This window comes from Cervus canadensis, chromosome 30 (assembly GCF_019320065.1).
Source record: "Cervus canadensis isolate Bull #8, Minnesota chromosome 30, ASM1932006v1, whole genome shotgun sequence".
NCBI classification, from domain to species: domain Eukaryota; kingdom Metazoa; phylum Chordata; class Mammalia; order Artiodactyla; family Cervidae; genus Cervus; species Cervus canadensis.
Window position 1 is genome coordinate 21,966,735 of NC_057415.1, and position 26,750 is coordinate 21,993,484.

The 26,750-nt window shown below is 44.4% G+C and overlaps 1 protein-coding gene and 1 long non-coding RNA gene across 4 annotated transcripts in view; both read left to right on the forward strand.

Moving 5' to 3' along the window:
- LOC122431763 overlaps nt 1–3,705 on the forward strand; it is a 44,530-nt gene extending 40,825 nt beyond the window's left edge. Inside the window, exon 3 of the long non-coding RNA XR_006266627.1 lies at nt 3,427–3,705. This is a non-coding gene — a long non-coding RNA (uncharacterized LOC122431763). The remainder of the gene's footprint in view (nt 1–3,426) is intronic.
- SHC3 (SHC adaptor protein 3) overlaps nt 1–26,750 on the forward strand; it is a 191,106-nt gene that overhangs the window by 95,138 nt on the left and 69,218 nt on the right. For all 3 annotated transcript variants that reach the window (XM_043453207.1, XM_043453208.1, XM_043453206.1), the window contains 3 exons: nt 16,103–16,166; nt 18,589–18,708; nt 22,220–22,273. In XM_043453207.1, the coding sequence (XP_043309142.1) occupies nt 16,103–16,166; nt 18,589–18,708; nt 22,220–22,273 (238 nt within the window). The remainder of the gene's footprint in view (nt 1–16,102; nt 16,167–18,588; nt 18,709–22,219; nt 22,274–26,750) is intronic.

Sequence of the window (26,750 nt, forward strand, 5' to 3'; positions counted from 1 at the left end):
TTTTTATTTCACCTCTCATAAGGTACAAGTGCTCAAACAGCATCTCCAGTTGAGTTGATTTCCACCTTGTGTGTGTGAGCTTAGTCGCTCAGTTGTGTCCAACTCTTTTGAACTGTGGTGTTGGAGAAGACTCTTGAGAGTCCCTTGGACTGCAAGGAGATCCAACCAGTCCATCCTAAAGGAGATCAGTCCTGAGTGTTCATTGGAAGGACTGATGTTGAAGCTGAAATGCCAGTACTTTGGCCACCTGATGCGAAGGGTTGGCTCATTTGAAAAGACCATGATGCTGGGAAAGATTGAAGGCAAGAGGAGAAGGGGACGACAGAGGATGAGATGGTTGGATGGCATCACTGACTCGATGGACATTAGTTTGAGTAAACTCCGGGAGCTGGTGATGGACAGGGAGGCCTGGCGTGCTGTGGTCCATGGGGTCACAAAGAGTTGGACACAACTGATCGACTGAATTGAACTGAACTGTGTCCAGCTCTTTGCAACACCATAGACAGTAACCTGCCAGGTTCCTCTGTCCATGGGATTCTCCAGGCAAAAATACTGGAGTGGGTTGCCATTCCGTTCTCCAGGGGATCTTCCTGACCCAGGGATCAAACCCACATCTCCTGCACTGGCAGGCAGATTCTTTACCACTGAACCACCAGGGAAGCCCAAATTCCACTTTATCATCTACTAAAGTCCCTTATACCTTTGGCTCTGTTTCTGCGTCCTATATCAATCCACTTACGGATTTGTCTTCTGTGTACCAATAACCTACAGTTCCTGATCTTGGTGGTGGCATAGCCATGTTTCTGATCTTGTAGGGGGCATTGCCCCTCATTAGTCTTTCTTATTGTTTAAAGCCTTTTTTTTCTCAAGTTTTGAACTTTCTTATTGCATTCGAACATCATACTGTTGAGTGCAAAAAGATCTCATTAGGATTACAATTATAATCAAATTAATTTATTGCATTGGAGAGAATTTGCATTTAATACTATTATGTCTTTGTATCTGGGGACATTCATTCAGACCTCGTTATGTCCTGTGATGACATTTTATGCTTGTCTTCATGCAGGCACTGCCCCACATGTTACACTCCATCCTGTCTTGTCATCCGTGTGCGTGGGGCTCCCCATCCTTCACTCCATCCACCATCACCCTTTCTATGTGCTCACTGCTATCAGAAGGAAAAGAGTCTTTCTTGTTTGTCTCTACATTACCAGACCTTCATCTTACTTCCCAATAGTTTTTCCTTACGTCTCTTCAACAACATCATTTGTCCCATGATGTTCCTAACACCAACCTTGTGGGTTACTTGCCTGTTTCTTTGGTTCCTGTCCGAGGTCTTGCTCCAGACCATCCCTCTGTGCTCAGTAGCTGCCTTCCAGGCTCCTCCTGGTCCACTTGGGCCCATCCACCCTTCTCTCCATTTCTACATCTTTGCTTGTCCCCCCCTTTCCTGCATGGCACTTGGCACCCTTCTCAATAGAGAGCCCACCAAAATCCCTGGAGGGTCAGCCTGTGCCCAGTGGCCAAGGACTTCCCCGCTCTGACCCTGCACTTGAAGGCCCGTGGTCTTTCCTTTCTCCGAGGCCTTTGTCCTGTCACGCGGTGTGAGGTTGGATGTGGTCCTTCCTCCTCCACACTCCACGCATTTGGCCTCCCTTCTTGTATCAGCTCTGAACCCATCCCATGCAGGCTCTTCTCTGGGTCCGTCCCCACTGCCCACTGGGTCTGGTTATTCTGCACACGCTCAACCCTCAAGAGGGAAGCGCTGGCCCAGGCCCACTCCAGGGCCAGTGCTGGCCTTGTGGTCTCAGATGACCTGCTTGGTCTCCCCACACCCCAAGAGGAGAGCGAAATGAACAGGGATTTGAATGTCTGCCCCACTGCCTCTTGTGATCTAAGTGAGATGCTGGGTCTAAAGGTTCTCTTCTTACCTGACCTGGCTCATCAATGCTGAGTGCCCACCCATTGTGTGTGTTCCTGGGATTGTGTGTGGACCCGATGATGTGCTTGAGTAGCTTTTGAAGTGCAGAGATCAACTCTGTAATGCTGAGCATCCTCGCAAGAGATGAAAGCTTGGAACTCTGGGGCCATGCCCAGCATCACCCAGCAGTGCTACATAGCCAGTGGTGTTGCCTCTGGTCACTGTGGGCTGTGGCGACGGGGCAGGATCTCACACCCGAGGCTGGGGTCCCTTCTTCCCGTGTGACCGTGGAGGTGCCTGCTTCCTTGCTCACAGCGGCTGATGGCAGGCAGTCCCTGGGTCACTGAGTGTATCGGGTGAGTTAAGGTGGCCAGGGCCTCCCCACCATCGCCTCTAAGGAGACTCAGGGCTGTGGAGCTCCAATAATCTAATTCAGATTTTGACCCTTCTAATATAATGTGATTCTGGGAAGAATTAAGTACCTTCTCTGAACTGAATTCATTTTGAAACTGAAAATGAATGTCACTCAGTCGTGTCTGACTCTTTGAGACCCCCATGGACTGTAGCCTGCCAGGCTCCTCTGTCCATGGAATTCTCCAGGCAGGAATACTGGAGTGGGTAGCTATTCCCTTCTCCAGGGCATCTTCCCAACCTAGGGATCGAACCCAGGTCTCCTGAATAGCATTCAGATTCTTTACCATCTGAGCCACAGGGAAGCCCAAGAAAACTGGAGTGGGTAGCCTATCCCTTCTCCAGTGGGTCTTCCAGACCCAGGGATCGAACTGGGGTCTCCTGCTTTGCAGGTGGATTATTTACCAGCTAAGCTCCCAGAGAATTCATTGTATCTTAGTTCATTTTTCCCAAATGGGAAAGATGGTGGCTACATCTCAGGGGTGGTATCTCAGGGAGATGAGGGGTGTGAAGACACACAGCAGAGGCCAGTTTCCTTACTCTTGGGGTGCTGGCTCCCCATGGAATGAGCATATGTGTGTGTATGTGTGTGTGTGTGTGTGTTTGTGTTCGTGTAAGCCCCTCTCCTACAGCTTATAGTCCTTGTTTGCAGGGAGCCTGAAGATCCACCCTCTGGGCCCCAGGCCCCTGTCCCCCTCTTGCTCTGCCCCTTAAATTGAGAATTACCTCCACACACAGGCAGCTGCCCAAGCATATTTTTTCGAAAGTTTATTCATTGGTTCCTAATGTTTCCCTCAAGCCCCATCTCCTTCCCTCTCCCTTTCTTTTCTGCAAAATCAATCGGAGGGACTTGTTTTCACACTACATAGAAACAGGCAAATACAGACAGAAAGTCAGACAAGAGGGCTAAGAAGGGAACTCTCTCCAAGTAGAACAGCCTGTGATGCACAGAGTTTGTTGAATGATCAGAGAAGGGAAATGTCGCTTGTTTAAATAAACACCCACATGATGGGTGCCTCCCATAGGAAGGGGTGAGATTAACACCATTTGTACATGAGGAAGAATCAAACCAGATTTTCTCTCTTGCTTTCCAGATGTACTGCCTCTCTGAAAGGCACTTTCTGAGGACTTGCGGAGGGGGACCTTCACACCCTCGGAGTGCCCCGGCCACCTTGGTCTAGCCAGGCGCTGTGTCCTGAGCCCCGAGTTCTGTTCTCCACAGCGAGGCTCCTGCCCTGCCCCCTCCCCTAATCCTGCATTCCCCACCTCTCTGGGGGTCTCCGCCTCCTTACCCACAGGGCGCTGCGATCACCCTTTTGATTGACCGCCTTGTAGTTCTTGCCTGATATTAAACATCTTTTTGAGAAAAACAACCCATTGTGTCTATGTGGTCTTTATTTCTAGGAATTTGTACTTTGGCTTCCTATATTCCATGCTGCTCGTCTTCTGGAGTTTGTTTATATAAGAATCTGTTGTTCTATTAATAAAATGGTGACAGAAAGAATGTTTGGGGACCAATGAAGTAGGTCCCTGAAAGAGGCGGGAGCGTGGGGAGTCGCCTGCCTCTTCCTCCCCTCCACTTCTCTGACCCTTGGGCTCCCCAGGGCTCCTCCTCACTCCCCCTTTGACCCCCAGTGGCTGCTCTGAAAGGGGGAGCTCACTGAGATGGCCCCCACCGGAGCAGAGAGGAGGAGGTGTCAGACTGAGACAGCCCCTGAGTTTTTGTGAGGCTGGCATGCGCTCCCCCCACCCTGATGTCAGGAGGCACAGGAGGAAGCAGGAGACAGAGGACAGAAGGGAAAAGGTTGAGGCCAGCTTAGCCAGCTTAGCTAGCTCGAATAACTCCTGTGGGCTCTGAGCTATAGCAGTCGCCTGGCACCCAGTCTGGTGATGAGAGAGGCAGGGGAATGTTGCCTCTGAGGTGCAGGGGCCTGAGAGAGGAGGCCTGGCTCTGAATTTGTTCATCAGCATGTCATCAGTCTCTCCACTGGGCCCTTTGCTCTCTCTAAAGAATCAGCTAATCCCAGAGGAGTGGTCTGTCCCCAGCTAGAGAGTTTCTTTAAGATGTCAAACTGTCATGATATACAGAAAATAATGACAGAGGACGTGTCTGTGTGAGGCTCAGGACTGTTAAATAGGGCTGCATTGGAGATCCTCCTGTTGGCTAAACCTATTTTTAGCTGCTGCCTCCAAGACCTGCATCCATCCACCCACAGGATCCTAAAGGGGAAGATCTCACTGGGAAATGGCTTCTGAGTCTGCAGTGCGGTAGAGAGCACGGCCAGCCCAGCCTAGTGTCTGGCCAAAGGAACACCCACAATGTTGTAGCTGCCATTTTACAAAGGAAAGTGAATGCAGAGGATGGAGGGAAGGAAGAGCAGGTGTCTGGTCCAGGTTTAGGCAGTACAGCCAAAACTAGAGCCACAGAGAGGCTTGATGATGGAAACCTGTCCTGACTTTACCAGACGTGGTAGGGAATGTTGGACCCAGGCTTCTCCCAGGGAGTATGGGAACAGGCTTGTTCCTCCTCCTGTGGTCTCCTAGTCACGCACAGAGCACCATCACGTATAGATTGGCGTGCATTTCCTGGAATTTTTATATATGTGGAGTCAGGTGGCACTTAACTCTCTTTTGTCTGACCTCCCTCATGCATACAACTTTGTTCACACTCATTCATGTTCTGTGTGGATCCCTAGTCTGCTCTTTTTCACTCCCAGCACAGTTTTACTCAGAATATGGTGTGTTTACCCATTCCATAGGTTTTAGATATTATGGCACCTGGTTTTTTTATTCACGGCCCCCATCTTGCTCACCACTCAAGGTCCCCAGTGGATTAGAAATGGTGTTGAGGACTTCCAAGGCCTTATGTAGTTCTGAGATGGTGAAGATGCTAAGATTCTGAGTCAGTTGCTGGTGACCTTGGTGAGGAACATGTGGGTGGACTCTCCTGAGGTCCAGACAGAGATGGGTTCAAAAAATGCACCATCTCTGTGGACCTCCCATGTGATCCGGTCTTGGAGCTGAGGGTTCAGTCCTGGGATTCCAAGCAGGCTCAGGAGCTTGCTGGCTGTGTGATCTCAGACACTTTGCTTCATCTCCTCAACTATAAAATCAGCATCAGTGGCCCTATCTGCCAAGGATATGTGAGGATTAAATGAGGCCACACCTTGAAAGAGACGCGGGTTCAATCCCTGGGTCAGGAAGATCCCCTGGAGAAGGAAATGGCAACCCGCTCCAGTATTCTTGCCTGGAGAATCCCCCGGGACAGAGGAGCCTGGCAGGCTACGGTCCATAGGGTTGCAAAGAGTCAGACATGACTGAAGTGACTGAGCATGCACACATTCCTTGAAACATGTAGAACAAAGCCTGGAAAATGTCAGGTCCCCTTTTGCTTTTGGTGGTTGTTCAGTTGCTTAGTCTGATTCTTTGTGACCCTGTGGACTGCAGCACACCAGGCCTCCCTGTCCTTCACTCTCTCCCGGAGTTTGCCCAAGTTCATGTCCACTGAATCAGTGATGCCTTCCAACCATCTCATCTTCTGTCACCCTCTTCTCCTTTTGCCTTCAATCTTTCCCAGCATGGGTCTTCTCTGATGAGTTAGCTATTCATGTCAGGTAGCCAAAGTACTAGAGTTTCAACTTTGGCAATAGTACTTCCAATGAATATGCAGGATTGATTTCCTTTAGAATTGACTGGTTTGCTTTTGGTATGTGTATCCAAAGGGTCAGAGACTTTGAGGTCAGGTTTGCTTGCTTCCCCTATATTTCTGCTGTGCTATAAGGAAGCAGGTTTCAGTGGCATGGGGTTCTTTAGAGCCTGTGGTATTTGATCTCAGAAGATGAATCTCTCTTAAAAGCTGGCATTAAAGATAGATATAGGCAGGATTTCCAAGGTCTGTGGAGTCCACGCTCCTTTGGGCAGCCCCATTTAACCTCTTGGTGGCTGGCATTCAGAGGGAAGTGGGACCACCTTGCCTATAGTACCGTGTGGGTCGTGGACTCATCCTGGTTACCTGAGAACTTGGCTTTTTATAAACTTGCACCTGTCCAAAAAGAGCAATTATGAGGTGTACCTTTCTCTTTGATTGGCTTATCAGCATCTTGAAGCAGTTGAATTGGGAGCACTTTTTCTAACCCACCAGTTAGAATGTTAAAGGGGGAAAGAAAATTCAGTGGAAGTACTCATAAGAATAAATAAAGCAAGTCTCTGAACTCTCAGCGAGAGATGTCTGTGACCACCACCAGTGATCTTGACCAGACTTTAGTTATTTAAACCATTAGGGATATTAGGTTTAATATTGTCTCAGGGAGCTTTTTTCTTTGGTTCAGGCATTTTTAGCAAACTCAAGGGTTTATGTTTCATTTTGGAGATATCAAGGTGCTTAAGGAATATCTTTTCTACTTTTCTGTTGGGCTTTTATTTTAAATGAGAAATTATAGGATACTAGTTTTTGTATCTGTTTAGTAGTCAGCAACCAGTATTTATTGACACCTACTGTGTACGTGTGTCTGGGGCAAATCACAAACATTGGGAATGTTGGGATAACGATGGCAGGGTTGACTCTGTAAAACTGAGACAGTTGGGGAACTCGCTTTGGTATCTCACTGATTCTTCAAGTGGTACAGAGATTTCAAAATCCATGGCTCTGTTTCTCCTTGCAACATACCTATTGTTGGAAAACTTAAGTGCTTTTGGCCTGTTGTGGTGAAATTCCTCTTGACAAATTAAGTTGGAGGTTATTTTTGGTGACTAATATTGTGTTTAATCCTGTGTGATGCTTTAGATTGTAGGTGCTGGGATATTTCCATCCACCTGCATGGATGAAGCTAGGAAGAAGCCATCTGCTCCAAGCCCTCCTCCTGGCACTTTGAGCACCCATGTGCCCTCTAACCCTGACTGGCAGCCTCCTGGCCCCATCCTTGCTGGGTGTTGGCTCTCATGCCTTGCCTGCCTGTCTCATGGCTTCACGATGGAGATAATGGGCCGCTTTCAAGCGTCTTGGGGGGAAGTGAAGGGCCATGCTAACTGTGACAGTGAGATGTCTGTGGCCCCACCCTTAGCTCCACTCACCACTATCAGGCAGGCCTGTTGAGTTTTCTTCTCCAAATGCACCTCTTTTTCTTGTCATTTCACCGCAGAAGTCTGGGCTGGTCTCCCTGCCTGCTGTTTCTCAGTCCCCTCTGTCTGCTGCTAGGTTAATGTCCATTCAGTTTTTTTTCTATCATATCAGCCCTGTTTCTTTCTTTCTTAAATAATTTTTTTTTTTTTTTTTGGCGTACAGTTGGTTTTCAATGTCGAGTTAGTTTCTATTGTACAGGAAAATGAATCAGCTCCACATATACATATATTTCCACTTTTGGATTTTTCTTGCCATTTAGGTCACCACAGAGCATGGAGTAGAGTTACCTAAGCTGTACAATAGGTGCTCATTAGTTATCTATTTTATACATAGTATCAATAGTATATGTACCTCCGTTCCAATCTCCCAATTTATCCCACCCCTTCCTTCCTGCTTTGGTGTCCATATGTTTGTTCTTTACATCTGTGTCTTTATTTCTGTTTTTCAAATAAGATCATCTATACCATTTTTCTAGATTCCACATATACTTGTGAATATGCAATATTTGTTTTTCTCTTTCTGACTTATTCCACTCTGTACGACAGTCTCAAGGTCCACCCATGTTTCTACAAATGACCCAATTTCATTCCTATTTTATGGCTAATATTCCATTGTATATGTACCACATTTTCTTTATCCATTTCTCTGCTGATGGACTCTTAGTTTGCTTCCATGTACCCGCTGTTGTAAATAGTGCTGCAATGAACATTGGGGTGCATGTATCTTTCTGAATTGTGGTTTCTCTGGTTACATGCCCAGTAATGGGATTTCTGGGTCTTATGGTAGCTCTCCATACTGTTCTCCATAGTGGCTATATCAATTTACATTCCCACCAAAAGTGCAAGAGGGTTCCCTTTCCTCCACACGCTCTCCAGCATTTACTGTTTGTAGATTTTTTGATAATGGCCAATATCAGCCCTATTTAAAAGGCTTCTGTTTGTCACTCCTCAGAGCACCTCTGAATACTTCTTGGGCCTGGATCTGAATTTTAAACCCATCTGTTTCTTTCTCCCAGCTCTCCGCAAATCTGACCCAGTCTGCTATTTCCCAGACGATCCATTGCTCCGTAAGGCTGCTCCTTCTATTTCCATCATGTCACGCTTCTCTGATCCCATTTCCAATCTGTATTTTCTCCTGAGATCTTCTACCACCCCTGGCCTCCAGCTCCTTTAGCATGGAGGCCTCTCTGTGGACAAAGTGTACCTGCTTTTTTGCTTCTCTGAAAGACAGAATTGCCTTCTGGTTGTTGACAGTGCACATGCTCTGGCTACTGCTTTCTCTAGAGTATTCCATGAGTCACTGGTCTCCTCCTCTGCTCTGTAGGTTTCTTGAGAACGTAGACTGTCTTGCTTCTCCACGGTGGTCAGAGCTCTGATGGATTTGGTGTGGCATGGGAGGATCAATGACAGCTCCTGGGTGTGGGGTGGGGGTAGCTCTCTGGACCATGGTCCTGTTTTCTACCGTGGGAAGACCACGGTAGAAAGAAGGAATGCTTTTAGTAGGGACAATCAAGGCTTTGTTTGAAAACAAGTCTGAGAAAACTTTAGACAATGAGCTGAGATAGCAACTGTTTATGGTAATTGTCTATAAAATCCTGGTGCCAACATCCTGGGAAAGGTTGAAGCTGGAGATGAAGACAAATGAGGTCTTTGGAGCTAGAGATAATAAGATACCTGAGGACAGAAATAGGTAGAGGTAACCACAGAGTAAAATTGGACCCTGCCTTTGTTTAGCAGAGGTCCAGGCAGGGCATGGCTCAAGCACTGCTGGAGGGCTAAGGTGTGGGATCACCACAGATGGGTGTGGAACCTTCTTTGCTGTTGTTTTCCCAATACTCACCCAGAAGGCAGAATGAATGAATGATGCTGGGAATTATGGAGAGGACTTCTCTGGCTAGAGTCCTGTGTCTTATGGTCTCTACCCTGCTAATGTGGACGGGGCCAGATGGTTTCCTCTAGCTTCAGACACAGTGATGGTCTTTGAGAAGATGACACAGACTTTGGCATGTGTCACAGGGAGCTCGGGCAGCCCAGTGGATACTCAGAATTGCAATGTCGAGACCTTAAGCAGGAGGGAATGTGTTTGGAGAGAAACTACCTATAGCTGATAGAAGGTGCTGTGCGCAGGAGGCATCCTAATGGGTCATGAGCCTTCTGAATCCATGCTAGAAAGCATTCAGCTAAAGAATGGGGCTGTGTCAGCAGCAATAGGCTGGAGCTACTCCACAGGTGTGATGCTAGGAGGGGCAGGTGTGTGCTATTTCATAGCACAGGCAACCAACTATTCCTGGGAGAGGAGGACTGAGCTGTCAAAGAAGCAAGTTCAGTTCAGACCCTCAGTCATGTCCAACTCTTTGTGACCCCATGGACTGCAGCAAGCCAGGCTTTCCTGTCCATCACCCTCTCTGTGAGTTTACTCAAACTCGTGTCCATTGAGTCAGTGATGCCATCCAATCACCTCATCCTCTGTCGTCCCCTTCTCCTCCCACCTTCAATCTTTCCCAGCATTGGGTTCTTTTCAAATGAGTCAGTTCTTTGCATCAGATGACCAAAGTATTGGAGTTTCAGTTTCAGCATCAGTCCTTCCAATGAATATTCAGGACTGATTTCCTTTAGGATGGACTGGTTGGATCTCCTTGCAGTCCAAGGGACTGGCAAGAGACTTCTCCAACACCACAGTTCAAAAGCATCAATTCTTTGGTGCTCAGCCTGCTTTATGGTTCAAATTTCACATCCGTACATGACTACTGAAAAAACAATAGCTTTGAGTAGATGGACCTTTGTTGGCAAGGTAATGTCTCTGCTTTTTAATATGCTGTCTAGGTTGGTCATAGCTTTTCTTCCAAGGAGCAAGTATCTTTTAGTTTCATGGCTATAGTCACTATCTGCAGTGATTTTGGAGCCCCCCAAAATAAAGCCTGTCACTGTTTCCGCTGTTTCCCCATCTATTTGCCATGAGGTGATGGGACCAGATGCCATGTTCTTAGTTTTCTGAATGTTGAGTTTTAAGCCAAATTTTTCACTCTCCTCTTTCACTTTCATCAAGAGGCTCTTTAGTTCTTCTTCACTTTCTGCCATAAGGGTGGTGTCATCTGCATATCTGAGATTATTGATATTTCTCCTGGCAATCTTGATCCCAGCTTGTGCTTTATCCAGTCTAGCATTTGTCATGAGGTACTCTGCATAAGAAGCAATGAGAGTGCCTATTAGAGGAGTCTGCTGAAACCTTCAGTCCTAGCCTGAGGACCCAGACCCAGGGCTAACAGTGTCCCTCAGTGATCCCTGACTCCTTTGTATGCATCCCCAGACCCCCATCCCAGCCAAGAAATCAGAAGCTGTGGCCAGAGGATAGGAGGCACCTCCTTCCTTGGCCACCAGAAGGTTTTGGGTTCCAGGCAGTGCTAACAGAGGGAGAAGAGCTCTAACTTCAAATGATGTTCCAGGCTTTCACTATTACACTGGGACTAAACATTTTAAATCACTGGAAATAGGAAAATGGAGTCAGTTGTAAGTGATTGAGGACATTTTCTTGTCTGGAAGTGAGTTGACCAGATGTGGGGTGTGTCCAAGGGCTTCATCAGGAGCCAGGGAGGAGCTGGCTGCCTGAGTGGCTTTAGACAGAAGATGTTTGGGCAGTAAATTTGTTCTCAGATTGCACCATCTACTTGTCCAGATTATACAGAGGACAGAAAGGAGTTGGGCTGAATAGATCGCTAGGGCTTTCTATGATTTAGAGGTAGAGTCATGGAGAAGGCGAGAAACTGACCAGAAACACTCAAGAGGGTGGAGCATGTCAGAAGAGTGTGGAAGCAAGAAGTCAAGAAAAGGAAGTATGTCAAGGAAGTGAGGACAGGAGATCACCTGTCGATTTGGTGCCAGGGAGGTTGTTGGCGACTTTACAGGGACAGTTAGTGTGAACAAGAGTGACTTGGAGAAAGCTGATGAGGAAAAGGGAGGTGAGAGTGGAGAGGGCACCATCAACAACGCTATTGATAGTTCATTTAATGGCGGTACCATAATTTGTTGAACTGGTCCCATGATAGATATTCTTTCCCATCAGCATGTTAAAGACTTTGCTGCAATCAGTGGTGCTGTATATAAGTCTTCTGTCCTGTTTCTGAGCGTATTTAGAGGATGCATTCCTGAAGGTAGAACTGCTGGATGAAAGGGTCTCTGTGTCTTTTATTTTGTCAGGGATAGGGCCAGTCTGCTCCCACAGAGGCTATACCAACTTACACATTCTCACTAATGCAGGTACTTTACCTACAAAGTCTTACCAAGCTTAAATCTTTGTCTGTGAAAGTTGATTTTTAGTATAGGCTTTAATTTGTATTCTTACTATGGTAAAGCTGAGAATCTTGTCATATTTTCAAGAGCCATTTATTTCCTGTGTGAACTCTTCATATCTTTTATCCATTTTCCATTGGGTTTTTGATGTTTTCTTTATTGACTTATGTTAGAACAGTTATCTCTTTGATTGTGAAATATTGCCATTTTTTTCTTGTGCATGAAGTTTTATGATATTGTGTCAATATTTTCTTTTATGGCTTCTGTATCATTCTAAGAGATTTAAAAAAAAATTTCCTGGTTTTCTTTTAGTACTCTTATGGTTTCATCACAAACAAATTAAATTTGTGATCCATCTAGGATCTATTTGCATACTTATATAAATATAAGATAGGAACTCAACTTACTTTTTCCTAGATGGTTACCCAGGCACTTAAATGCTCCCCACTGGGTAACTTTTCCCCTCAACTGATAAACATTACCACATTTATTCTGTAGGGGAGGAAAAAACTTTTGTGCTCTACCCTCCTATGTTCTTTGCCTGGGACCCTAAATTTAGGCTAAGAGAAGACAGATTAATGAGAGAAAGATGAACTGTTGATTAAAGCATGCAGTGCATAGCCACACAGTGAAACTCAGCATTGAGTAACTCAAAGAAGTGGTTAGAACTTGGGCTTATACCTTAATTGAAGAATAGATCTGTACAGAATTGACAAGGCACAAGGAAAAAGAGTGAGTTTCTAAGGGTGACAGATTGTGGAAAGATAAAATGCATGAGGAAACTGATGGAAGATAAGAGCTAGTAGCAAGGTTTGCTATGCAGATTCCTCTGGTGCATTTCTTAATTGATCTAGGTCTAGCATTGTCTCCAGCTTCCCTGGTGGCTCAGAGGGTAAAGAATCTGCCTGCAGTGCAGGAGACCCAGGTTTGATCCCTGAGTCAGGAAGACCCCTGGAGGAGGAAATGGCAACCCACTCCAATATTCTTGCCTGGAGAATTCCATGGACAGGCCATCAGTTACAGTCCATTGGGTCACAAAGAGTCCAACATGACTGAATGACTAACACACACACACACAGCATTGTCTCCAGTTGTCCTTCCTGGTAGAGAGGAGAAAGCAATGCCTTTGAAAATTCATGTCCTAATTTTAGGCAAGTAGGGGAAGTACAGGGAGCTTTTCTTGTATCTGCTTCTTCTCAATTGCCTTCAGCTCAAAATGATCCTTTCACCAGAGAGGCGTATTTGAGGGTGGCAGGTTCTACTTATCTACACATTCTACATACCTCTACTTTTTGTTTTTTCATGAAATTGATCACAATTTGTGATTATATGTGTGTGTTTGTTGCACACCCAACCCACTAGAATATGAGTGATAAGTGTAGAAATAACCCAGATGTCCTGTTTTTCTTCTTTTTATTGTTTTAGTCTATAAAATGTGTGTGTGTGTGTGTGTGTGTGTTTGGGGAGATTGGGTGGGCAGCAATGAGATTGTGAGTAGGGAATAAGGTGATGCTGCATGATTTCAAAGGATATAGTACTGTATTCCAATGAAAAAGCTATTAAATCTCTAGGGTACTGACTCTAACGATGAAAATTTTAGACTGAAAAAGGGACGATGGTGAAATCATGAGAAAGTAAGGAGTAGCATCTGGGGCTGGCTACTGAAGCCAGTAATTGTACTCTCAGATGACTCTGGAGGTGCCAAACATTCCATTTTCATATTAACTGAACTCCAAGGTCATGGTTGACTTACCAAAATGGGATCTCACTGGACAGAATGCTAGGACGCAATTTCCATTATTAAAAACAGGGCAAAAGCACAACTGGAGGCTCAAACTAGGCTTAAATGGACTTATACAAAGGCTAAATAATGATTGCTAAATGAACCAATTGAAATAGTACTGATCACCAAGAGGCACTCTGCTAGGGAGTAAGGAGGGACATAAAAATTGTTACATTTAAATTAGACTTTGAAGTTCAAGCTAATTTCAGTCATCTAACTATTGCACTTATTAATAGTTATGTCACATTTCTATTTCAAACAGAAATGGATATCATCAACCTGACTGAAATGAGAATTCCCACTCATGAGGAATATGGTCATTAGAAACAAGTTTCTGCCAATGATGAAAGGAGAGCATTTTTCTGAAAAGCAGCTTGGTTTGCAAACCTCCTTGGGGATTCTAAAGGCTGGCCCACAAGGGGGATCCCTCGGACTTCCCTGAGTTCATGAGCTCTGAGACATTTCTAGAATGTCTTACATTTGCAAAGTTTAAGGCCAAAAGGTTGAGTCTCTGAACATGCCCTGAGATGGTTGCTTTTCTCTCTATGGGAGGGATAGAGATATGGGATTTGTTTGATAGACCATGTTTATTATTTGCAACATTTTCACCACAATCCCATTCTTAATGCTCACTGGTCATTTCCACCTCCCAAAGTGGTACATAGGTAGCAAGGCCTGCTGCCCAACCTTCATGGCTTGACTACATAGGACATTTGATGATGTGTAAGCTACATATTAAATTAGACATTTGACATTTCTTTTTTGAAGTCTGTCATCCAAGACCAGTTTTTCCCCTCTTGCGTGTTAGTGGAAGGGAAAAGAAATCTGACGCTTACTAGGGATATTTAAAAAATGACTAACTGGAAACTTTTCACCAAATAATGTCTTTCTAGCCTGCTGGGACTATCAGAGACTGAACTGCTTTGCTCAGCTAAATATATCATTTAATACAACACACACAGTGCAGACAGGCATCAAACTTTTAAAAAATTAAACATAAAATATAGTAACTTTTAAAAAAATGCATGTTTCTCTAGAGAAATGACTCGACTCTATTCAATAAGGAGTTTACCTTTAGAAAATACTTTGAATGATCATTTTGATAGAACCACTTTTAGAATAATAGTATTTTAAAATAAATGACTAAGGATGAACATAAAAAAATTTGTTTCTTTCAAATAAACTTTTTCTGCATCATGATGATTCATTGTCTATAGTTTTTATGGCATCTGAACTTTTAGAATAGTATTTCTTTCTCCTTTCTCTACAATGAGTTGAATGGCAAATGTAAAGCTTATCTTAATAGTCTCTTGCTTAATTTGACAAGGTCATATTTCTCTTAAAAGCATTCTATGGTGACAGTAATAATTTTTCTAGATGATAGAAATAATTGCAAGAAGTATTCAGCTGAAAAAGTTTGTGACATGTCACTAAGGGCCCATTATCTTCTTTATTATTCAATGTGTCTCCAAATTCCTATTTATTATTTTTTTTATGTTCTTTTACTATTTTGTCCTTTTCCATGTGGGAGTTAGAAGTTAACCCAGCTCTTTTTGGGGCTCCTGACTTTGAGGCCTCACTTGGCATATCACTCATCATTTCTCACTGAGGCTGAGTCACATAATTGTGCTAAGCATGCTTTCAAGCACCCGCCAGAGCCATGCTCTCCCCAGCTTCCAGCATCTGGACTATAGCAGCCTCCCCCTGGTCTTACTTTTGCACCCACCCACTGCTCCTGTGGGTGCCCTGGGTGGCTCAGTGGTAAAGAATCTGGCTGCAATGCAGGAGACACAAGTTTGATCCCTGGGTCAGGAAGATCCCCTGGAGGAGGGCATGACAATCCACTCCAGTATTCCTGCCTGGAAAATCCTATGGACAGAGGAATGTGGCGGGCTACAGTCCACAGAGTTGCAAAGAATTGGACATGACTGAGCATGCACGCACTGCTTCATGCCTGCTGCCCTGGACAGGCCTGTGGGTCAGACGCTGTGCAGCTGGTCCTCCTGCCAGTCCCCTTGGTACCTAGGTTCCTTGTCTCCTTCCTCAGGACTGTGCCCAGCACACTGTTGTTCTAGAAATGTCTGCACAGAGCCTCATTTCTGGCTCATTTGTATACCCCCGGAGTTCCTCTCCTCTTTCAAAACTCTCTTGATTTTATGATATTTAGTAACTGCAGAAGCTGGGAATAACACTCAGAAGACTGAATTTCTTTTAATTACATTCTGACTCACTTCAGAAGGATCTTGATCAATAGCAGTGCTTGATTAGGATTGGGCCTTGTGCCATGACCACAGCCATGGAGAGAACATCCAGAAAAGTACACTTCAGCGCTTCACGGCAGCGATTTTCTAAAACGGAATCTTAACCAAATGTTGAAAAAGAAAAATGCAAGTGTGGCATTGATACATATCACAGCCTTAGGAAATGGCCACTGCAACAGATAGAACTATGATACTGGCAGCCAGAGGTTCTAAGATACAGTGCGTGTGGATTTTTGGTTTTGTTTTTTGTACGTGTAGACAATCTGGGTTATGTAATCCTGATGGATGTGATAAAATGGATCTCTCTTCCTGTCCTCTTAGGGAAGCCATCAGCCGGGTTTGTGAAGCTGTCCCTGGATCCAAGGGAGCCTTCAGGAAGAGAAAGGTACCATCCTCCCAGCTCTTATTTTTTCCCACTTCTGTCACCACGCAGTCTCTTTAATCACACACAATTGTTCAGTTTCTCTTTCCTATGGCCTGGCTCTTGTCATCTTTTTTTTTTTTGGCTGAGAGTGGGGAACCAAGAGGCATCCGTTGGTTTAAAGAGGGTAACTTACAGTGACAATGACTCTTGTCACTTTTAAAAACAAAAAGAGCTTAGATTCCCTCTTTGCCATATGGTTGATGAGGACAGTTAGCTATCAAGGCTAACTGATAGTGTTGCCAAAGTAAACACCCCAGGTCTACACCTAAAGCCCTGTAAACCAGGGCCAGATGCTCTTCTCAGCTTTTCCGTACGTTAATTAATTTCATTTGCGCAACTCTTTCTGGTTGATGCCCTCAGGGGTGTGCTGGTAAAAGTTGAGCAACAGGCTCTTGGGGTGGAGACTGAGAAGCACTAAATTGGTCATGTTTGCCAGTTTCTATGGGGTAAATGCTCCACTATGGCCAATTTCAAGCTCTAACCTGATATCCCTAAAGGGCAGTTGGGAAGAAGTGTGTTTTAGGTCACTGTTACACAGCATCCCTGCCGCATGTAATGGACATAATGAACAGCATGGGCATGCATACTCAGTATCTTGGTCATGTCTGACTAGTTGTGATCCCATGCACTGTAGCCTGCCAGGCTCCTCTGTCCGTGGAATTTTCCAGGCAAAAATACTGCAGTGGGGTGCCATTTCCTCCTCTAGGGGATCTTCCTGACTCAGGGATTGAACCTGAGTCTCCTGTATCTCCTGCACTGGGAGGTGGATGCTTTCCCACCGAGTCACCAACCTGAACAGCATAGGTAATAGTTAATGTCGCAACATTTAGGAAGTGATGAGTTTTGAGTGTTCATTGCTTGTCTTTTAAATGTAATTGATTTAATTGGAAGTCTACATAAATTAATTTCAAGTAGCAGCTCCTTTTAATGACCAGTTCATTGTTGTTGGTCAGTCACTCCGTCATGTCTGACTCTTTGTGATCAGCTCATAAAACTCCTAAAAAAATCAATAATTGGCTTTTGTTAGCTAGAACAAGCCAGCTCTGGAATACCACTGGATATTCCCATTTTACAGATGATAGAAACTGAGGTTCAGGGATTGGAACTTACAATGTGAGATGGTGGAGCTGAGATCAAGCTCAGACTGCCTGGCTTCAGGGGTTGCACTTTTAATCCCTTGAGCTTTTCATCCTGGAGGTGGTTGGACCAGAAGGAAAAAAAAAACCTTGATTAAGAGAAAACATAGAAAAACTCTTTCCTTAAGTGTCTAGTATATACATAATTAAACACCCACCATCTGGACTTTGCTAAGCCTGGACTGAATGGTGGGGAGTGTGTGCATCCCTGTCTTCGAGTCTGTCCCAAGGCTGAGGTTCTGGGTCAGGTTGTGTCATTGCCTCCGCTGCTTCCAGGGCTGTGGGTCAGCTCTGCTTTCGTAGCTTGCAGACATTGGTGAACCCAGAGAGTAACTGGATTTCAGGCAGAAAAGTTTGGATGAAGGCTCAACTTGATGTGCTAGCCTGTGTTTCAATCAGCCCACAGGAGGCATAGGGGACCAGGCAGGCTCCAGAATTTTGAAAACAGGAATGCTTTTAAAGTCATATGGTACTTGACCAGCAGTTCTCAGGGTTCTCTTGACAAAAGTGGGGGAAGCAGTTTCTATTTTGAGGCTTCACTCTGGTATACTTAATCAGAATCTCCTGGGTGGGCCTCAGGCATCTCTCTTTTTAGATAGCTCTGGCAGGGGATTCAAAAATAGTGCCTGCCTGGTTAAGAACTAATGTGCATTGGCATCTTAGAAGAGGGCATGTTCTAATCTGAAAAGGAAGTATGGGGGGCAACTGGTCCCTGTGCCAAGGAGAGTTCTGGAGGACTGTTTTATGCACCAGTTGGAGCAGAACTGGGTCTGTCCATCCTTGTGCTGGCCCCAGACCCAACAGTTTTAACTGGACCTTTTGATTGTTCATCAGCCCCATGAGCTGGTCCATTTAGTCTAGTCCTGAGTAGTTTCCTGGTGGGATGAAGCCAGTTTCTGAGGCTGCAAAACTTGTGGCCTTTGATGCTTTCCTGAGGCTTATGAGTGACTGCCATGAGATGCATCCCAACACGAGCTACTTGCTGTATTGACACCTCTGACCTCCCTGCAAGGTCCTCATCTCAGTGTGTGCGTGTTAGGTGTTTTAGTTTGCAAACTGCATACTCTAGAATTAATGTGTTAGGGTCAGATGCCACCCTCCCAGCTCGTTTCTGGGACATTGCCTTCACGGGCCTGATGAGAGGGGAAGGTGGAGGCTGGAGGTGTGGCGGATGGGACAGTGTGGGGGCCCTGACAGTGCGGCCTCCAGAGAATGGAAAGCTAAAATAATGCTTCTTCATTTCACAGCCTCCAAGCAAAATGTTGTCCAGCATCTTGGGCAAGAGCAACCTCCAGTTTGCAGGCATGAGCATTTCCCTGACTATTTCCACCGCCAGCCTGAACCTGCGGACGCCGGACTCCAAACAGGTCTGTAGGCGCCCATGCCCTGCCCTGCCCAGAACCCCCAAACCGTGGTTGTTTGAAAGGGCTTCCTTTTTCCAGCTTTATTGGGCCCCTGTGAAACACATTTGTATAAAGTTTTCACCAGTCTACAAACTCTGGCCACTTTTAAAGTTCATCAAGTGAGTGATAGCTGGAATTGGGTCTTTTGAATTCTGTTATAAATTACCTTTTTTTTGTTGAGGGAAGGAAGGAAAATGCATGAAATCACTGATTTACTTAGAGTTAAAAAGAGGTGTATTTGTGTATGCAAAACTTTCCTATCAATGTCCCTTTGCCCCATTTTGTTTTCTCTTGCGTTGTATTTGTTGGTTCTACAGCCCACATTTAATTTCCACATTTATTATCTTTGAAATGGTCACATGCTGTGGTTTAATTGATAGTATTTTTAATTTCTTAGCGGGTCATTATTTTGGAGCCTCTCACAGTTGAGACTGTCATGGAGTTGATGTGACGAGGTGCATCTGTGGCACACCAGTGTGGCGGGGTCCTGGCTGACAGAGGTGGGGGTGAGGAAGCTTACTGAGGCGGACTCTGTTAAGGTAGTTGGGTTTTTCCACACTGCCTGTCATTTGAGTTTCTTTGACTGTTAGTTCCTTCAGCTGGGAAGGTGGGTGTATGAGTAGCTGTCCTGGAACCAAGAGAACTTTGGTTCTGAAGGCCAGAGGAGACAAAGGAAGTGAACATGCTCAGCTCAGCCTGGGGTTCTGCTGGCGGAGTGGAAGCTGGGATTCAGGTGTGTCTCCATGGAGGAGGCTGGGCGATCCACAGACCTGTGAGTGACGCACTTCCCCACTCCGCAGTGTGTTACCGGGAATGCCCAGGGTTACTTTCATCTTGCTAAACATAGTTATATTTATTGATTTCCACACCCTCAGGTGAGCAAGCAGCCTGCCCAGCTTCATTTAGGATGAACAGGACTCCACCTCCAACCCCAGATGCTGAAGTAAATTCTACATCTGGCATAGAAACGAGAGGCAATGCCTAGGCTGTGCTTTGGCATACTGGGTTCCACTTCTCACTCCATTCCTCTGTCCTCACTCAACTGGTGGATAATTCCTTGTCTTTTCTCATCGGCCCTTCTGAGGGATGGTAACCAGTCATCTCGTGGTAGATTAGAAAGATGCCATGGGCTCAGCCTCTCTCTGGAGCTGCCTCTAGCTGTGGAGGCTTGGGATGCAGCGTGATTGAGCGTGAAAGTTAATGAGATAGGTTTCCTCAGGGTTCCCCTCACATGCCCACTTTCATTCTTTTTTTTTTTAAACATTGAATATGGTTGATTTGCAATGTTTTGTAAATTTCTACTGTACAGCAAAGTGATTCAGTTATATATGTATTTATATGTATATATTCTTTCAAAAATTCTTTTCCATTATGATCTATCACATGATCTGAACATAGTTCCCCGTGCCATAGTGTAGGACCTTGTTGTTTATCCATTCTCTATATAAAGGTTTGTATTTGCTAATCCCCGACTCCCAGTGTTTCCCTTTTTCCTTCTCCCCGCTTGGCAACCACAGTCTGTTCTCTTCCATTTTTATTGCATGTGACTGTTGCATCTTTTGTCTCTAGGAATCCTCAGGCCATGGTCCTCAATTTTGTGAAATCATTGTAATTCCACCTTATACTTCGTGTCCTACCTCAAAAAATAAAAAGAGAGAGAGAGGCAGGCTCTCAGAGCAGAAAGGATGAGGTCACAATGGTTGGCCTTCCCCATCCTGAGGTTGGGGGCTGGTTGGGTGTGTTCTGGTCTCATGGTCCTGCCCTTGGGAGGGAGTGCTAGGCTCAAGAGTCCTGGGAGATGCCAGCGCAGATGACATGAGCACAGTCTGAGGAAGGTTTGGCAGGAGACAGAGCTCACATCCCTCAGCCTCTCCCGAGTTTAGGCCTGGCTGTAGCAAATTGAGAAGGAGCTTGAGTGGGCATGCCCTTCCCAATCCAGAGAGACAACAGAAATGCAGTCCTAGCTCTCCTCTGCAGAGCTCGCAAGGAGAAGCAAGATGAAACACCCTCAGAGCAAAACACATCTTTTAGTTAATTAGCTCTCATTTTCTTACTCTCCTTTTCAATTTCTACTCTACCCAAAGGGACAGCATAAAATCACACAGTAATGGTCATGTTGACCAAATATGATGTCCATTTTATTCTGAAATCTTTGATTTCCAAACCTCAGCTTTAGGGCTGCTTTAGAATAAAAAAATTAAAAAAATTAACAAACAGAAACGAACAACTTTAGAAGTCACAGTTTGTCATCATTTGGGGACTGCTACGTCCTCACTGCTCTCCTGGGAGCCCTCTACCCCTAGACTAGAGGCAGGAAACGGAAAGCTGCAAAAGGCAACTATTAGTCTGATCCAGCTCGGTTTGAGTACAGGCTACAGAGCTAGACTCACTGTTTCTATTCATGTGTATGCTCAGGATTCTTCTAGATTCTGAGTAGTTTCGTGAGTGCCAACAACTGAAGTAGGCATTTAAAAATATCTCATTTTATCTTATAATTCAGTTATAGCTTTGCTTTGAGTTTTACTGGCGCACGATCGGAAAAATCCCTTGGATGGTAGGATTACGGCTCTGTGAATTCTGCCTGCCTGCCTGCCTGCTGGCGAGGGCCTGAGGGGGCTGTGCAGAAACAAACTTGGTTATGCTGGGCTGGAGGCAAGAGTGCTGTTCCCACCCCCGGAAATTTACTTCAGTGTCATTGCATTGTCTTTAAAAAGATAAAAATAGCAGGGAAGACTTATGTAGCTTTTTAAATTTAGGGCAGCTTCTAATTTGCTCAGTGTCTACTCAATTCCTCTGTATGCTGCAGTTGATAATGCTAATGGAAATTTCCCATTTTAAAATTAACTTGGAACATCCTTGCTGGTTTTTAAAGTGATCAATGACAAGAGTGCTGGAGAGGGCATTGATTTTGATCTTGGATATAGGCTAATTCGTGTGCTCATGCTATAAACCGGATGAAGTAGGGGACAGCCACATTTCCCTCCCCTCCAGCTATGGGGTCTTTAGACCCTATGTGCCTTTGGAAACAAACTGCACAGTTGAAGTGTTTTGGTGTGTGGATGAGACGTTTTCCTTCTCAAAGAGGCATGGTTATTAAGACCCTCTGTATTCAGGTCCCAACTCTGCCTTTTATTAGCTATAGAGCTTTGAGCCAACTGCTTGCTTAGCCCCTGGGAGCCTCTGGCTCTTCATCTGTAAAATGGGATTGCAATAGTTCTTACCTCACAGGGCTGCTGTGAGATGTAAATGAGATAATTCTGGCAAAGTAGTTAGATGCGCAGTTAGATGCTGTGAAAGTTCACTGGAGGTTATCTATTGTTACCACTTTTATAATTGTTCTTTTCATTGGGTACCAATTTTACCAGTTTTCAGGAAACCTTATTGATTTGTGTTGTCTGCCAACAAACAGTTTGTTTTCCAAGACATGGGAAGGCTAATAACAGTACATCTTTGTTTCTTGTTTTCGGCCTGGCAGATTATAGCGAATCATCACATGCAGTCCATCTCCTTTGCCTCCGGGGGAGACCCGGTAAGTACCCCTGGAGTTATTTTCGCTTGTTTTTGTCAGAGTTGCTGAGAAGGGACCCTGCTTCAAAAGCATGCCTCTTAGAACCCTGTCAGGAAATTTAACTGTGATACCAGCTACCTCGGCTTCCATTCCATAAGCTCTTCCTATCATTTTTTTTAGGGTTGACACATGGCAACGACCTACTATTAAATTTCATTTCATTAGTCAAAAGCTGTCAAAAGTCTCTGAAGCAGTGGCTTTCTTAAGGTGTAGTGGCATAGCTCCCTAGTTTCCAAAGTGGCCGGCGTGTGCGCCTGACCCTGCCAGCCTTGCTGTGTTTCTGTTTTTCTCTTGGCTCTTCCCCGGAGTTCTCCATTTTGGGATTTTAAGTTTACTCAAAGGCTGTGAATTTACTTACTCTGACTTATTCATAAATATTTGAAATTGGTATTTTTCTCTCCAAATTTAACACTGTCGTCTTTTAATGATTTGTTTTCCCAACAGGGAAGGAGTTGTGGAGAGAGAGGATAGGGAATAGGAGAATGTTCCAGTTTTTGTTGCTTCTTTTATTAAGAAGGTGGCCTAACTAGGGAATTTGCTCCCCACATATGGTCAGGAAATTTACGATACAAGGCTAGCATTCAGCTTCAGTGTCAGGAAAACCACTCCCTCCTCAGGCAGGACAGTATTTTTGTTATCCTTTTTGCTGTTTGTATTATTTTATCAAATTGTCAGTAGGCAGTATTCAGATTTTATGTAAGGCTTACTGGTCCAAGATAGTCTGAGTAATCAGTGCATTATATTAATTACTTCTTATCCCAAGGCCAGGGACCTTGTCTATTTCTAGCCAGGAAAGGGGATTTTTCCCAGACTCCATGTTTAACTCATATACCTTTCTTCCACACTCCTACCTGGGTAGCCTGATTGTAAAACTGCTGTTGGCACATTGAAAGCCAAATCAAGGGAGTGATTTCTTCTGCTGGTTCCAGTCTCACATTTTCCAAAGGACAGTGTAACCATGACATTGAGTGTATTTGCTACAGGAAAGCCTGTACTTGCCCTTCTCTCCCCCACCTGCTGCAGCCTCTGGGGAGGTATCACCCCCATCTTCCCAGCATCACTCAGGTGCTCCTGCTGGGGAGATACAGGCTGCATCTCAAGGGTCTGAGACAGGGAGATGTGTGAACCAAGGGCACTGGCAGGAGAAGGACTTGGCCACCCTGTAGATGGCTCTTTGCCCTTAAACCTCTGCTAAAGTTTCACCCTTATGGCAGAAAGCGAAGAAGAACTAAAGAGCCTCTTGATGAAAGTGAAAGAGGAGAGTGAAAAAGTTGGCTTAAAGCTCAACATTCAGAAAACCAAGATCATGGCATCTGGTCCCATCACTTCATGGCAAATAGATGGGGAAACAGTGGAAACAGTGACAGACTTTATTTTGGGGGATTCCAAAATCACTGCAGATGGTGACTGCAGCCATGAAATTAAAAGATGCTTACTCCTTGGGAGAAAAGTTATGACCAACCTAGGCTGCATATTAAAAAGCAGAGTCATTACTTTGCCAACAAAGGTCCATCTAGTGAAAGCTATGGTTTTTCCAGTAGTCATGTATGGATGTGAGAGTTGGACTATAAAGAAAGCTGAGCACCGAAGAATGGATGCTTTTGAACTGTGGTGTTGAAGAAGGCTGTTGAGAGTCCCTTGGACTGCAAGGAGATCCAACCAGTCCATCCTAAAGGAAATCAGTCCTGAATATTCATTGGAAGGACTGATGCTGAAGCTGAAACTCCAATACTTTGGCCACCTGATGTGAAGAGCACATGTCTATACTTACATCTGTAAACAGGTCTGATTATTTTGCACTGGTTGTCTACTTCTTGCCTAATGTAATGCTTGAAACCAGTTTCTCAAATTTGGAAGTTGACCCAGTTTGAAAAATAAGATGCAGAAACACTGAACACCTGCATCAACATCTCCTTTCAAGAACTTGTCTCAAACCTCATCTTCATGATGATGCTATGAGAGGAGGTGCAAAGATATGGGAACTGGAAAGTCAAATACATTGTCCTGTGTTGAAACTATTTTTTCTTATCCAGGATGCACTAAGATCTGTAAACTATTTTCAGTTTTCATCATCACCTCTTCTTAACAAAGGAAACATTTCAGTGACCCCTAAAGTAATTCATAACTATTAATGTTTTTTCTGATACAAAAATGTTATGATTCTAGGGGATAAGAAACCTAGTTACTTTTTAATTTTAAGCAATTCAAATGAATATCACCTTGTGCCTGAGTTCCCACTCCAAATTTATTTGTAACCATTTCAATTGGTAGATGTTTTAAATAAAACTAACAATTCTTATTTCTCTTCCTTGTTCTGATACTAAGTATGTGTCAATTTTTCGCTTTGTGCCTCAGTTTACTGGGTAAGAATATGGTGTTTTGAAAATTCAAATAAGACAGACTGGAATAAGACAGTATCTGTCTTATTCTTATTCATTATAATTGTTTTATTCTTATTCATTATAAGAATAAGATGAATAAGACAGACTGTTAATCCTTACAATAAATAGGCATACTACAATTATTACCTACTATTATTAGCAGTTCTAAAAGATCACTAAAAAGAATGCCAGAATAATGGTTGGGCTCAGAAAAGCTTGGGAGTGAGAAGACACATGTATAAATACAGAATAAGCCCTTGGCATCCCCATCTTTGGAACTTAGAGTGCTCACTGTGTGACTGGGTGATGTCAATAGCATTGTTTTGAATAGCAATACATTTCCCTACTGTGCCAGAAGTGCATCATTTTTGGCATCAGAAAGGCTGTGTCCTTGGCTTAACCGCTGATCAGCTGAATGACAGGGGCATATCATGTCTCTTGTCTAGCCTTCCTTCCCTAGCTTGGAGTCAGCAGAGCATTTCTCAGACTGGAGTAAGGACTGAAAAAGAATCATTTCCTTGTATATGCCAGAAGTGTGGACTCTAATTTTGTTATCAAAATATATGCAAAAATAAATTATGTATAGACTCCTTTTGTTTACATCTTTTATTGAATTGTAAATCCCAATCAAACTTGGAAGTGCAAATAAAAACAGTAAGACTCGACAACATCCAAAGTAAAATGAATTTACTGTGATGCATAAAGTTTTGCTGAAACTAAATCTCTGCTCCCAATGTGACTCTAAAACTGGACACCATGGTGCTTTTGAGGGCAGCAACCGTACTATCACAGGTGTCGGATGACTCACTCCTTCCACTAATTTCTTCTATTCAAGTAAACACTTCAGTCATACATCATTGCGTACAAAAGTGACATTAAATTGCTTCAGGTGGGGCAAAGCCATCTAGTCTGCTGTTCTTTTCTCTCTAATTCTTTAAAAAATTTGGCACCCAGAATGTTGGAAACCCCACTGAAAATCTTGGCACTGAAACTGCATGCAGAACTTGATGACACAGTTGTTGTTCGAATGATCCCGCATTTTCTTGTATTAACTTTTAAGATTTTCATGGAAGGGAAACCATAAAAGAGATTCTGGTGATATCTCAAAAGCTGGAGACTATACCTGCCCAAACCCAGCATCCCATGGATCTCAGATTGAGAAACACTAATGTTCTCTAAGGTCACTTCTGACATTCACATCTCTTGCATCCAGAAAGGGTGTCTATGATGACAAGCTACAATCCTTGTTTTTGCAAAATAGCTTCAGATTCTGAGCAGATCTTCCCTGGTGAAACAATCGGAAGCTATGTTGACTGTTGGTCTCCCACTCCAATTCCCAGGTTAGTCTGTGAATATACCAAAGGAGAGTGGTCTGGGCAGGAAGAGGAAACAGCTTAGCCAGGCTGCATGCTGGGGAATGACCCCAGGTTAGCAGTCCAATATATCAAGAGCTGCTTGAAGCGCTCTCCTTTTTTAGTGAGTGATGCTGAGTTCTGGGGAGTGACATTTGGAAAAACACGTTGAACCATGAACTCCCTGCCATGGATGATCATACCATGGCACCACCCCACCCCTACCCTCACTCTCCCCCTTTCCCTCTCACATTGGAGGATTTTCTGGAGTGCTGTAGGGAGAGAAGGGGTTGTCTTCTCTGCCCACAGAGAATCACAATGAAGGAACTCATGACAGTCTTGCAAATGCTGGGGGAAAAAAAGCAAAAACAAATAACCTTGGAATCCTCTGAAACCATCACGTTGGGGAAATACCAGCAGCCATGGGGAGAACTTTACCAGTTGTTCCCCTGCCTTGAGAATTTCTTGAATGTTGAAAATATCAACTTTGCAGCAAAGTCTTTCTTTTGCTTTTAAGAATTCAGAGATGGGACTTCCCTGGTGGTCCAGTTCAGTTCAGTTCAGTTCAGTCATTCAGGTGTGTCCAATTCTTTGCGACCCCATCGACTTTAGCACGCCAGGCCTCCCTGTCCATCACCAACTTCTAGAGTTTACTCAAACTCATGTCCATTGAGTCAGTGATGCCATCCAACCATCTCATCCTCT